The 15,427-nt window shown below is 42.5% G+C and overlaps 1 protein-coding gene across 1 annotated transcript in view; it reads right to left on the bottom strand.

Moving 5' to 3' along the window:
* The window catches only part of cdh2 (cadherin 2, type 1, N-cadherin (neuronal)), a 52,015-nt gene that overhangs the window by 17,925 nt on the left and 18,663 nt on the right, over positions 1-15,427 (bottom strand). The window contains exons 3-4 of the mRNA XM_072682694.1: positions 3,639-3,856; positions 93-233 (exon numbers count right to left, since the gene is read on the bottom strand). Coding sequence (XP_072538795.1) covers positions 93-233; positions 3,639-3,856 — 359 coding nt within the window. The remainder of the gene's footprint in view (positions 1-92; positions 234-3,638; positions 3,857-15,427) is intronic.

Below are 15,427 nucleotides of genomic sequence, written 5' to 3'. Positions count from 1 at the left end.
CAGCCTCTCCGTCAGGGAATGACTTTTCCTGTGGATTTCAGAGAGTGTGTGTGTGTGTGTGTGTGTGTGTGTGCGCATGTGTGTGTACTGACTTTGACAAGCTCCTCAGGGAACTGTCCTCTCGAGTTTTCGGGGACATTGATAGGAGGGATGACCCAGTCTCTCTTCACACGGCTCACGCTGCCGTCGCCCCCGACAACCACGCTGCGCCATGGAAACATGATCTCGGGCACCTGCCAATACAAACAACCCTGTCACACTCTTGGGTAGAGCACAACACATACATGTACACGTACTTGCATTGTCTCTCCATCTCACTTTTTTGTCACACCCATAAACAGAAACACACACTCACACACACACTCACACTCACACACAGAGCACATACACACTGCAGCACATTCATCACACCTGCCTGTGGACCTAAATAATGACAGCATTAATTCTGCCCTCTTTAATAGGGTCATAAATATCACTGAGTCAGTTTCCTGCAGAAATAACCCCCACGGTGTGTGTACGTGCGCGCGCGTATGTGTGTGTAGGTGAAGATCTGCAGCAAATCTTCCTCTGTTCAGAGAGCTCACACTCCCTTATGGAGAGGCAGGCCTTATGTACAGCATTAATTCTGCTTACACTACCCGGCTCTCCAAGGTGAGACTACTTTGCTTTGTTGAGGATGGATGTTTGAACGCTTGCTTATGACTGCAGTCAGACAGCTGAGAGCCGGACTAAACGCCCCTCTAGGCTCCACCAGTTCATTTTAATGAAGGAACAGTGGCACGGATAGAGAGCTACTAACACACAGTGTGTGTGTGTGTGTGTGTGTGTGTGTGTGTGTGTGACTTGGCTGGAAAAGTTCTCCGTATTTTATTTCTATCTGATTTCAATTCTAAGCCTCTCTCCCTCTTGACCCAATCTCTCTCTCACTACCTCTGCTTAAATATTCATGATAATGGCAGTGCAGTAGTGCAGGCTAGAGTAGAGTACTGCAGAATGGCTCTCTCTCTCTCCCTCTATCCCTCTATCCCATCCTCTTTCACTTTTTTATCTCTTGCTTTCCCTCTCTCTTGCTCACTATTTGTTCTTCTCTCTCTCTTTAGTTTTGTCTCTCTCCCTCTCTCTGTCTCATTCTCTCTCTCTCTCTTTCTCTCTCTCTCAGTCTCATTCTCTCTCTCTCATTTTCTCTCACTTTCTCTGCCTCACTATTTGTTGTTCTCTCTCTCTTTTGTTTTGTTTTTTTCTCATCCCCTCACCCTCACTCTCTCCCATTCTCTCTCTCTCTGGCATCTCCCACTTCTCTCCTGCTCACTCATTCGCTCGCTCTCTTTTGCTCTCTCTGTTGCTCTCTCATTCTCTCTTTTTGTCTTCTCTCAGTCTCACTCTCTCTCAGTGCTTTCTGACTGCCTCTCACATTTTGCTCTCTCCCTCTTTCTCTCTCTCCCCTTTCAATTCTCTCTTCCTTTTTTGCTAGCTTTCTCACTCACTCTCTCTCTTTCACTCACTCTCTCTCTTCTCCTGCACCCCACACCACATAGTCATTCTCACCCTCTCTGTCTCTATTTCTGTCTCTTGCTCTCTCTCTCTCTCTCAGTGTCTCTTCTTCATAGTATGCTTTTCTCTCTTTTGCTCGCTCTCTCATTCTGTCTCTTTCCCGTTCTCTCCCCCCCTCTCCCTGTGGCTGGCAGTGTAGATATGACTCAGGTGATGAGGCAGCCCATTACCATCACGAAGGAGGAGAGTGGAACAGCATTACCATCAACAACAACAACAACAACAGCATAAACATCAACAACTCTCTCTTGCTTTCTCTCCCTCTCTCCCTCTCGCTTTCTCTCTCTCTCTCCCTCTGCCTCATCTCTCTGCTGTATCTTCCTTCCCTCTTTTCAATCCATCTCTCACAACACCCACTCACTTTTTTCCCACTGTTATCTCCTTCTGCCCACCTTCTCCCTCCTCCCCTTCCCCTCCCATCTCATTTTCTGACCATCTCAGCTTAAAACCTGCCCTTATCTCTCTCGCTCTCACTCTCACTCTCTCTGTTTCTCCGTCACTCCCACCCCCGTCCTCTCCCACCTCGCTCTCTTCCTTTCTTTTCTCTGTCTGTCTGTGTGTGTCTTGTGTGTATGTGTGTGTGTGTGTGTGTGTAGCGGGTGCGTATTCTTTATTGCTCTCTAAGCAGAAGGCAGTGTTAAGAGATTCAGTGAGGCTGCTGCTCTCTCTCGCTGCACCGCCATCCGCTCCCCTGTCTGCGCCGCATTTGAACATCGTTAAGACTTAATTAGAGCGGGATTCTCAGGGTGCTACAGCATCAGTAATGCCTTACTGTAGCTTTAGCATGGCTTTATGAGGCTCTGATTGCGGCGGCTGAAGACAGTCTCAGAAGTGAAAACCATCACTTTTTTGAAATGAGTCATACTTAAACACAGCTAAACTTTCACTCCCCATTTCTTACAGTCCATATAAGTACACTAAGCTGCCAAATCAGCCTGTGTTGACTTCATGCTGGTTGTGATGCCGTGAAAAACAGCACATTTACGAATATCCACTTGTTCTGCCTACAGCAGTATAGCCCCGCCCATTCGCACTCAATTGATTAGGTCTGTACCGCCAATTGGACAAGAGATAATCTACATTAGGGCCTGTATTAGGGCCAACAGGGGCAGAAACAATACTAGCTGGTTTCTTTTAAAAAAGAGATGGAGAGAGTCATCTAAAAATAAATCATGACTGAATATTAAATGTAATTACATTTCCAAATATAGCTTTATAGTATAACTCTCTGGAGTCTACGAACGCATTGGCACATACAATTTGCTGTTTCCTGACATTTCTATTAATATCTTTGTGATAACACAGCATCTGTAGAGCTTGCCCTTTCCCTTGCACCTCCTCTTACGCCAGATCTCACGTGACTCCATCCATTCCATCACTTACATCCAGTGTTACAAGGCTATGAAGATAGTTTGAGATACTGGTCTCTGCCTCTCGCCCTGTCTAACTGGTGAATTCTTGTGTCCGTCATCTGCCTCTCATCTATAACTGGTGAATTTGTGTGTCCATCTATGGGTTTGTGTGAAACTGACAAATGAACACTCAGAAACTCGTCTTCTGCCTCTCGCTGTTTAAATGCTAGTTTATTTATACAGTCCGCTGCTTTAGTGAAGCTAAGCCGTTGCAAGCACCAAAACAATTTGTCCACAAGACGTGAAGAATTTTTTCTAAAATCAGACAATTTTTTCAATTTAGGGTCAGAGTATCTCTTCATACAGTGCTCCAGGTCACATGGGGTCTCATTACAAAGAAAGCTGAGGTTGTTCTAAACAGCTTAATATAAAGTATATTAATATAAAGAGTATTATCTTATGTGCAAGTGAACTGAAGTAGATCCTTAGACTCCAGAGGGTTAATTACAGTCTCTATCTGCCTTAAATGACCAATCAGATTGAGTATATTTTCATTTTGACACCGTCACAAAAAAAAAACCCTTCACAGGCCATTTTTTTCCATGCATTGTGTCAAACTTTTACGATGAATGGACCAATAGAAATGCTCCAAAATGACTTGGAATAACCTCTTTTTACACTGACATTTCAGACATGGTGATGACGTAGATTGTGGTTACAACTGCGAAGCCGTACCTGTTTCGGTGTGTTAGGTAGGGTGAAGTTGACGCGCGTGTGCCACGCCTTCTTTGACTCTACGTCTTTTACCCTGATGTCCAGGCTCCGCCCAGTCTTCTCCGATAGATGCAGAGTTCGTGCGGCGTACACTGTGCCGTCCGCTCCTATTCGGAAATCCGCTGGGTCTCCGATTTCGAAGCGCAGGCCAGAGCCTCGGCCGCAGTCCACGAAACTCACTAGAGAGAGAGGAGAGACGGAGAGAGAGGGAAGGACAAGGTTGAGTGTGAGCCAGCACACTTTTTTTTCCCCAACAAGCATCTTAAAAAAAAAAAAGAAGAAAAACACAAGCATACACAAAATGACATCCCGACTACACCACGAGGGAATTGTGGTTTTATTTGAGAAGAGAGGACAGAGAGCGAGGGGGTGGGAAAGCGCATACATTGCCAGGCAGGGTGAAGGAGAAAGAGGGAGGGTGAGAGAGAGAGATGAGGAAGAGAGAGGAGAGACAAAAGAAAGGAAGGGAGATCTGGTAGAAGTTCTAACACTCTCCTGCATTATTCATGCTCAGTCTTCCCCTGCAGGCATCCAGGTGTGCTGAATGAGGCCGAACGGGGAAAGAGGAGACAAAGAAACAGAAAGAGAGAGAGAGAGAGAGAGAGAGAGAGAGAGAAGGAAAAGAAAGAGAGAGCCAGAGGATGGAGGGACCTATGCTACACCACTAGATGGAATCGCATTAGAAATACACAAAGAGCGAACAAATGGCTGCGCTTTCACTCATTATGCTGCTATTAGAGGAGAAACAATTACGCAGTTAGCAGAGAGAGAGATGGAGGAAAAGTGCGGATCGCTTTTGTGAAATCTGTGTTATCGACTCGGCTTCCTTTTCTTTTTTCTTTTTTTCTTTCTTCATTCTTCCGCTCTCCGAATGTCATGCCTCATTATTAGGGCTCGCTGGAAGAAGGGAGTTTATTCTCCCGGAGTATTAGCGTGTCACGCTGTTGCTGAATATGGAGTGTGATTATTGACCAGCAGCTATTTGCATTGATCAGCCACATCATTCTGTCCACAGAGCGGACAACAACACTGGGAGGCCTTCTACTGTTTTCAAAAGAGCGCTGCGCAATGTTGGGCATAGCTAGTGGCTTCTTCTTCTTAGACATTCACTCTCTGAGTCTGTTTACAACTGTTTATACTCTTTTTCTCTTTCCCTGCTGCCGTTTCTTATTAGTAGGGCCCTAGGAGTTCCGCAGTGCGGAGAACACAACCAGAAAACAGTACTAACCGAGTTCTGATATTAATTAAAATGAACATTTTGTGTAATTTCTCCTCGTTACATTCATATTACTGAACACTCTATGCCTTGCATTGACCCTTGTGTGCTTCAGCCTCCAGCCCCTCAACATCAGGCACTTGGGGTTAGCTCGCTGGCTGCATATATATATATATATATATATATATATATATATATATATATATATATATATATCTCAGTATCTATTATGAAACATTCAGTATCTACTATGAACTATTCAGTATCTACTATGAAACATTTAGTATCTATTATGAACTATTCCATATCTACTACAAAGTATTCAGTATCTACTATGAAACATTCAGTATCTACTATGAACTATTCCATATCTACTACAAAGTATTCAGTATCTACTATGAAACATTCAGTATCTACTATGAACTATTCCATATCTACTACAAAGTATTCAGTATCTACTATAGAATATTCAGTATCTACTATGAACTATTCAGTATCTACTATGAACTATTCAGTATCTACTATGAAACATTTAGTATCTATTATAAACTATTCCATATCTACTACAAAGTATTCAGTATCTACTATGAAACATTCAGTATCTACTATGAACTATTCCATATCTACTACAAAGTATTCAGTATCTACTATGAACTATTCAGTATCTACTATGAAACATTCAGTATATATAATGAACTATTCCATATCTACTACAAAGTATTCAGTATCTACTATGAACTATTCAGTATCTACTATGAAACATTCAGTATATATAATGAAATATTCAGTATCTACTATGAACTATTCAGTATCTACTATTAACTATTCAGTATCTACTATGAAACATTCAGTATCTACTATGAAACATTCAGTATCTACTATGAACTATTCAGTATCTACTATGAAACATTCAGTATCTACTATGAAACATTCAGTATCTACTATGAACTATTCAGTATCTACTATGAAACATTCAATATCTATTATGAACTATTCAGTATCTACTATGAAACATTCAGTATCTACTATAAACTATTCAGTATCTACTATGAAACATTCAGTATATATAATGAAATATTCAGTATCTACTATGAACTATTCAGTATCTACTATAAACTATTCAGTATCTACTATGAAATATTCAGTATCTACTATTAAATATTAGCAACTACTGTAAACTGCCAAGTATATACTATCAATTATCCATAATGTGAATTAGTTAGTATCTACCAATGAATTATTCAGTATCCGCTATGAACTATTCAGTATCTATTATGATCTATTCAGTATCAACTACAAACTATCCAGTATCTACTATTAAACAAATCTGGACAATAAGCAGTTATGAGCATTATGGGAACTGTATTGTGGGCCCATGTGTTTAATGGGTTAATTAAAGACATACACTGAAAACAGATCCCACTTTGTGCTGAGATTAATCATCAGTCATTGTGTGCAGGCCTTTAAGGATAATAAACTAGGCTCCAATAATCAGTCAGCGTAATGCACCAGTCCGACCGACGGGCTCTCATTACTGATTATTAGATAAAGAGTTGCTGCAGGGGAAGAGCAGTCATTGTGTTTATGGGACTGTGAATATGGGGGGTCCCAGTGTTCCTTCACTCTACTGGACCGGAATGAAGGCTTTTGTTTGGGCTGCGCTGCCTCTGCAGGACACAAAAGCCTCCTGTCATTTTCCCTCGCCTCGGGCGCAGTCTTACACGCTGGAGATTCATAAAGCAAATGGTTTTGATGTTCTGTGATAGCCGAAGCCCCGGTGGATCCACTGCTCAGCAGGTGTGCATGAGATGTGCTGTGTGTGTGTGTGTGTGTGTGTGTGTGTGTGTGTATGTGTAGATCGCACTTGGTTGCACGGCCGGTGCAGGATTAATTTGATGTCTGCACCCATTTGGCCTGTAGCTGTGTCTCCTCCTCCTGCACTTTTCATGAGGATGAGCATGTATGTTTGTGTGAGCGAGTGTGTGTGTGTGTGTGTGTGTGTCACTGTATTTCATCTCTGCTGTCTCTCCACAACAGCAGGCAGAGAAATGGACAGATCTCTGAGTGTCTACACTGTCCTCTGTCCACCTGCACCCTCCAATCCATACCCAAAACACATACACACATACACACACACACACACAGGCACAGCACTGTTTATCAGAGTGCTGATCACCCAGCCTGAACAGCAAACAGTCTGAATGGCAGAAAATAAACAGGCAGAATGGAACAGGGTTTAATTATAACAGTCCCTCAGTAACGGCTGCATAATACATCCACCTGCAGCCACACAGGATGACTACTGACGAAGAACTGAGAGAGAGAGAGAGAGAGAGAGAGAGAGAGAGAGTTAAAATTAGGGACAGAAAGAGAGGGAGTGATAGATAAATGCAGAGAGAGAGAGAGAGAGAGAGAGAGAGAGAGAGAGAGAGAGAGAGAGAGAGAGAGAGAGAGATGGTAGCGCAAGATACAGAAATATCTGAGAAAAAGAGAGAGACAGATGGAGAGATAGAAAAATAAACTGTGTGTCCAAATGTTTGTGGACACTTCTAATGAATGCATGTTGCTAATTTGGGGTGCACCCATTGTTGGCACAGATGTGAAATGCACACACACAGCTTGTCTAGTCCCTGTAGAGAAATACTGCAAATAAAATAGGACTCTCTGGAGCAGACTAACTTGAACCTGTTGGCACTGTGCTGCCTAATGCCAGGTGTGGGCTAAAGGGGTATAAAGCCCCCCAGCATTGAGCTGTGGAGCAGTGGAAGAACTGTCCTCTCTGGAATAATGTCTGGTGCTCCATCCAATACTTCTGGAATGAGTTGGGGAGTTGGGGTTGAGGTGGGGTGGTGGCCATCCAACATTCTGACCTCACTGACGCTCTTGTCTCTGAATGCAATCAAATCCTCACAGTAGTGCTCCTCCAAAATCTAGTAGAAAGCCTTCTTCCCTGGACAGTAGAGACAGTTGCTCCCACAAAAGCAGGATCTTTTTAATGTCTTTGGGTTATGTTGGAAAAAAAAAACATGAGGAGGTGTCCCAATACTTTTGCCCTCATAGTGTAGATGGTGAGATAGCGAAACAGAAAGACAGAAAGAATGAGAAAATGAGGGATAGGTAGATGTGAGGTGATGTGTCATTAAAAAGCTACTTCTAGTTCTGATGGTGATTTGAGAGGAGTGAACTGAAGAGAAGCCTCTTGTCTTTAGAGTAAACTGTTTACAATAAAAGAAGAGGAGAGCTACAACTAACACGAGCATCATGAGAGGGACAAGAAGGCCTTAGCTGCAACCAAATTTCAAATGATCACATGCACACACACACACACATACCCAGGCAGGCTGATTTGGTAAGTGATTTGATTACGTGGCCTGTGCTGTGTATGAGGTGTGCAGTAGTGATGAGTGCAGCTGATGGAGCAGACTGTAAAAATCACTGATGCTGCTCATATTAGCATTTAGTGTTAACTCCAACTGAAAGCCAGCTCTCCCTCCTCTATCCCTCCGAAGACTCCCGATAGCTCTCTGATGCCCTCAGTACTGCTGTAGATTTCAGTTCAGTTCTATACGTCTCAGTGTACACGGCCTGGGATTATAATACAGACAACTGAAGTATGTTTTCTGTTGTATTCATGAGGCTGAAGCACGCAGAGCTTAGCGATGGCTGTTGTCGGATCATGTCTGGTTTTAGATCAGAGCTGATTTGAATGTAATAGCCCAGAGCTAATAACTTGAACTTTACAACCATGCAAGTTAAAAAGGGAAGCGAATATCCGAGAAGCATCTGACAATCGCGCTCAGACAAGCTCAGTGGACAGATGGGCTAAAGAAAACGAATGTACCATATAGTGATCATCTGAACAATCCACAGACTGCCAATGTATCAACACAATCAACAATCACAGTTCCAGCACAGTTCTACTGCAATGTGGTATTGTGGGACTGTGTGAAACACGGCTCAAACAGATGGGCCAGTTAGGACCTTACTCAACGCTGCGCAGTGCTGACCAGTGCAGTGGCGTCCGTGTGTAATGGCCCTCTTCTTTTTTTTCCAAGGCTTTGTACGGGTCGGCCTCCTCTAATGGTCGCCATTCCTCAACCTGTCCCTTAGAGTGTACTGCAACCTGAACCTCAACCACAAGCCCACACAAACTCACACATCCACGCTATTGATAGTTCCCAGCGGTGCGGTCTCGGGTTTTGTCCTGAAGGGAAAAATGCACGGCGAGGTATAAAAGCTACCATCAGAAAGCTGGGGGTCATAAAGGGGCTCATTATCTCTTTTGAAAAACGGCGGCGCACAGTTCCCCTAACGAGCTGCTAGCCATTGATTAGTTGCCAAAGTGTTATAGTGTTTAGTAATGGTGTCTGGTGAAACTGCTTTTCCACGCGCTGCTCCGTTAATGGGAATTACCACAGTCTTTGATCCGAAATGGCAGCTAACAACCTTACATATTTATCTACTCAGCCCATAGTGCTTTTCTTATTCTGAGAAGAACCGGAGAGAGAGAGAGAGAGAGAGAATATACCTTCCCCAGATATCACCTCTTTCCCTCGTCCTCTTTTCTCTCTCCGCACCCCTCATTTGTTCAGATTTTAATTTAGATCAAAGGAACATGGAGCACATCACACCTGATTAAACCCAAATTGTTAAACGACTCCATTACAAACACACACACACACACACTTACACACACACACACACACTTACACACACACACACAGAGAATACCATTATTATGCTCATCTTCTCTTGGTGAACTTTTCTGGCTGTGCTATAATTAGTTTTGGCTGACAGGAAAAACACAGCAGTCTGGATATCCATCCTTAGACATGTGCGTGCTCTACAGGAGCATTATTAAAACACTGGGTGGTCTGTTAATATAAACTTTGCCCGCTCGCTCACTGGTTGAACTAACATGGCGTCCTTCAAACTGTGTGCTTAGGCCTATTGGAACAAAGCCGGGTACACACACTCACACACACACACAAGAGGGGGTTTTTCAGACGAGAGCTCAGTTGCTGGATGGTTATACCTGAGGATATAAGGAAGACACTGATGGTCTGCAAAATTTCTATGGCTTGTTAAGATGTATGTTGTGTGTGTGTGTGTGGGTGGGTGTTAAAGGTGCTGTATCAGCAATCAGCAACAGGGGGCGTTAGCTATGTGTTGAACTGCATGCATTGTTAAGGAGTGACAATGTGAGACACTTATAGAGTTTAAAGACACAGGACATACAGACATATCACCAGTGACCCAGTTTCTTTGACAGCTATGCAATGTCCATGCCATAACAGTGCCTCCACCATATTTGACAGATGATAAGGAGTGCTTTAGATCAGGAATTCTTCCTTCGTCTCCTTCTTCTCATCTAAAGAATCTTGTTCCAGATCTGGAAAGCCTTTTTTGATGTTTTCCAGCAGTCTAATCTGACCTTTATATTCTTGAGTGCTACCAGTGGTTGGCCAATAGAAGGGGGGAAAAAAAGCTAAATGACAGGCGCCCTGCAGACTGACCTACACTACCTACCTACTCAGATTACAGAAAGACCCATAGGAATACACTCTCTTACTCCCTACTCATTCTCTCTCTCCATCTCCCCCCCTCTCTCTCTGCCTGTGTGAGCATGAGTCATTTTAACCTTCGACCTTGTTAGTTTGAACTCTGAGAGGACTTAGGATTTATCGCTACACACACACACATACACACACTCACAGGCACACTAAAAGACACTCACACAGCATATGGCGAAGGCGTCATGCCAATTCTATCCTGAGGGACACATGAACTGAGCAGAATGCGTTCCGCTGCTGTGCTCAGCTGTCTCCTCGTACACACAGCCATGCACAAACTAAGACACACACTAACACATGCATTCTCACACATGCATACACACACACACACACACACACTCACTTGCTCGCTGCTGTTCTCTCCAGTAACTCCAGTAACAAGTGTGTGAGAATGACAGTAGCGGTCGTGCAGTGGTACACTGACTAAGGATCTAGGATGCACTGTTGTGGCCGGTGCCTACGTACATAGCTGATCGTGATGACATTCACCGTGAAGCACCGTGCTGTCAGTTTCTCAACATTTGACTGAATCTAAGTAGAAATTAGAACTCTATACATTTCAGATTATACTCCTATCAGGCAGTCACACCATCAATAAACGCCAGCGAACTAGTTTTGTTGACAACCTTGCATGCCCATGCCATAACAGTGCCTCCACCATGTTTAACAGAAGATGTGGAAGATATGCAGACCTCTTCTCTATTCAATCATTCATCTACGGCAACTGCAGCAGAGTCTGACTCAAGGACAATGGACCGCTAGACATAGAAAACCCATCTTAACTATTCTAACTATTATATTAACCCTAAGTAAGGAAGCTTTTCGAATCCGTTGTTCCTGCAGCCGCTAAATGCACCTGTTATCAAAGCGATACTTTCATCTGCTTGCTACCTTAAGAGTCTCCAGTGAATACGTAACTAAGAGTAAAAGGTTAAGCTACAATTTGGGCTTTTACATTGGTTGGCTTAGCTAGTTTGCGTGTGTGTGTGTTTGTGCGCTTTGGCTTGACTGGATATAAACCATATCTAATGACTCTGTTTGGTCATTGATTTAAGCACAGTTCTTTGTGTAGGGGAAGGCATAAATACCCTACTGCATTGCTGAGTTTTGTCAATTCATGAAGTTTATGGCATAAAAGGTTATGGATTTTATTGACAACATAACTTCTTGAAGGACAATGAGTCGTTTCGATTAATGGACTCATTGATAAAATAGAATATTAATAGGTAGGAGCAGGAGTGGACAACATATCCCACACATACGCACATACATTTAGAGTTTGCATTGCTGCAGGATTGTGAAAGCTTCTACTTAACAGGCTTAGTCTATATGTGTGTGTGTGTGTGTGTGTGTATGTAGATGTTTATGCGTATTTATTTATGCAGCTCTACTCTGTATATTATGTGCTCGTCAATAACGCAATTGAAAACTCCCTCAGATCAATCCCACTGATAACTGCAATTACACTTATTGTGTGAAAGTGAATGAAAACAATTAAACATTGAACCACACACACACACACACATACACACACACACTTAGAATTGGTGTGACTTGTAAATGACTTTCCAAACTCAGTAGTAAATACAACAAAGACTGCCTTACAAGTCAACGTGTCCTCAAAAACATCCCTGTGTGTGTATGTGTATACGTGTACGTGTGTGTGTGTGTGTGTGTGTGTGTCAAAAACTCTTCTTTCTTTGTCTTCATTGTGTTTAACATCTTAATCTGCAGCAAACCCCACTGCTTTAAAGACAGCAAAACAAAAGACGGATTATAATTTCAATCTTGGATTTTCTGGGAATAATATTAAGTGCTCTAAGCTGACTGCACAAACTCTGATTAAACATTTCTACACCACTATGGTGTGTGTGTGTGTGTGTGTGTGGGTGTGTGTGTGTAGCCAGGATGCTGAAGCACAAACCCACTGTCTTTCTGCTTCTCTCTCTCTAGAGACTGGGTGAGGATGACAACACACTCATATATCATAACTGTTTGATGTTGCACTTGACTGTTACAAAAAGGTGTCAACACAGGTGTGTACACACACTGAGACGACACGCAAGTGACAAAATGCGAGCCAGATAAAATATAGTGCCGTGTCAATGATTCTGTAAATATTACAACAGGGAATTCTGGATCCACCCAAGAGCGGTGCAAATACAAGCTGATTAGTTGTGATTATTCTGAGAGATACTGTATCGTACTTCTTTTATGAGAACAAGAAGACATCTGTGTGTTCTGATATAACGGCACTGTCAAACAAAAAACTTTGTATCTCCAAAATAGCAACTTTACAAGAGAAGGAAAAACCTTCTTCATTCGTCAGCGTAACGGGATCATTCTGACATAACGTAAAAAACAACCAGATTCACATAATGTCAAAAATGGTAAATTAATTCAGATGGAGATACAAGGTTTTTGCATGTCAGCAACTATATGGTTACTTAAAGCAGCATTATGTGTGGTATAACTTCCTCCTGGGCTCCCTGTACAGTTGGGGCTTTACACATGCATTTCTGGACAAGCTGAGAAGTATATCACAGGATTTTATACAAACATGTGTTACACAGTAAGCCCACCTAAGTTACATAGTGCAGTTAGTAGTGTGCTGAGCCTAGAGTTTCTCCTTATTACAGGTCAGATAGGCATTACAATGATTTTGAAACTGTTATTTTGATATAAAAATTCGACATAATGCTGCTTTAACTGCAGCACTGAGCGATGCTGATAAAATGCAATATCACAATGTTCAGAGAATATCACAGTATTATGGTATCAGGTGATAATCAGGTTAGTATTAGCAATGTTGATGAAGTCATGTTTCCTGAGTACTGCTACTATAAGTACAGGCTTTGAACTTGAAAATATGCTGTGATTAGACTTTTTTTGTTCCACTGTTCCTCTAAAATCACATTATAGTAACATTTTGGGCATTTTTCACTTGAAAATAATTCTTTACATTGAGTCAAAATTTCATGATAGAGTGGACCAACAGACATACAGATAAACAGCTCCAATATGACCTGCAATATATAATAATATATATATATATATATATATATATATATATATATATGTATATATATATATATATATATATATATATATATATATATATGTGTGTGTGTATAATCCAGAGGTGTCCAATCTTATCCATAAAGGGTCAGTGTTGCTGCAGGTTTTTCCTCTAAACAATCAAACAACTGATCACATGTGCCTCTGCTTGGCCGGAATAAAAAACTTGCGGTCACATCAGCCCTTTGCGGACGAGATTGGACACCCCTGACCTATGCTGCTGTAATAGGTGATAGGATGCTCATCATATACTGCTACAAATATGCTCATCATATACAGCTACAAATATCACTAAACGTGTGAGTAAAGATCACAGTGTCAAACACCACCAGTACATAGCTAAAGCAGTTAATGCAGGAAAAAGAGACACACACACACACAAACACTTCTCATACACACCTATAAGTGCAGAATTAGAGCTGTAAATATCTGCAGATGTGTCAAGACTGTAGCTTGCTGTTCTTAAGCTTTTGCACCCTTGAGTAAGGCTTGTTTATCACAGACACCAACGAACACCTCTTTACTGCCACTGTGTACACATGCGACAGAGACCCGGAAAAGCGTGCGAGAGAGAAAGAGTGAGTGTGTTACAGATCCTGGGGAAAGAGTGTGTGTTCTCAGGTGTAATGTGAGGCAGCCAAGTAAAGAGACAACACCTGCTCCTCTGATGAGGACACACCCACTCAAACACACGCACACACAGAACTCAAGAGAGCCACCTCTACGCACCTCGGCAAAATGAACGAGGCAGGTCGTCTTTCACTATGAGAAGCTCCTGAAACTCAGCTCTTCATATTACCTTTAAACAAAGACAGGGAGAGAGAGTCGTGGGAGGGGGGAGAGGGGTATTGGAGGTGCAGACTCTCCTGAATTGACGTTAATGCTGTTAAAAAGCTACAGTTACGGTTCTTCCTGCTGAAATGTAGTCTAATGCACTGGGTCACAACTACAGTACCCATGGTGGCATGTTGAAGGGTAATGAGATTTGTGCAGAGACTGACCCAGTTACCCATGCCTGCAGCAGGAGGGTGAGTGTGTGTGCGTGTGTGTGTGTGTCTGTCTATGTATGTGTGCAGAGGCAGGCACATTTAAAGTTGTATTTTGCTGCTGTCGTGTAAAAACTTGCCTAAATGACAAGAAAGCTTTACAGGAGAATGAAGGGGAAAATGGAGAATAGCAAGTAATATATATATATATATATATATATATATATATATATATATATTAGACATACTGTATTTGATAAGTAATTTAGTATATATACTGGTAGTCAGTTTGCACTATTTCTTGAAATATGCAAAATATGGAATATTTTCAGTAGATAAACTTGCTTAAAGCTCAGAAAACATGCCTATAACTAAGCTAAAATATCAGTTTAAGATCTTTCACTTTTGTTTTGCACACAAAGCATGTTTCAGTGTGTGTGTGTGTAAGCGTGTGTGAACCACCCGAGTGAAAGCATGTCCCATAGACGAGCACAGACCAGAATGGCTGAACATATCTGGGAATGAGAGCGCCGGAGAGAAAACCTGAGACAGCGAGTGTTCACCGTTTCCAATCTAGAATGAACTACCTCTTATTTACACGCCACTGAGCTCTGAAACCGAGCACTAAAAAAGAATCAGCAGAAGAACAGTGAGGGCGACCGGCCTGGAGTCGCACAGTCCGAGAGCAGCAGTCCGCGGGCTGCAATCTGAGAGCATGAGAGTATGAGAGTGGCCAATGCCCCTCTAAAGGGGCAGATCTGTGGGACAGCGTGGTCTTTGTGCTCCATCGCTGTGGAACAATACCCTGCGCTTTTTCTCCCACCACCACCAGCCCCACAGCAACAAAGTAGGCCAGGTTCCCTAGCGCGGCGCCGGTCGCCCCTGACAACCCCAGAC

This window comes from Salminus brasiliensis, chromosome 1 (assembly GCF_030463535.1).
Source record: "Salminus brasiliensis chromosome 1, fSalBra1.hap2, whole genome shotgun sequence".
Lineage (NCBI taxonomy): Eukaryota > Metazoa > Chordata > Actinopteri > Characiformes > Bryconidae > Salminus > Salminus brasiliensis.
The sequence above is the reverse complement of the archived record's forward strand: the minus strand, read 5'-3'. Positions and strand labels throughout refer to the sequence as shown.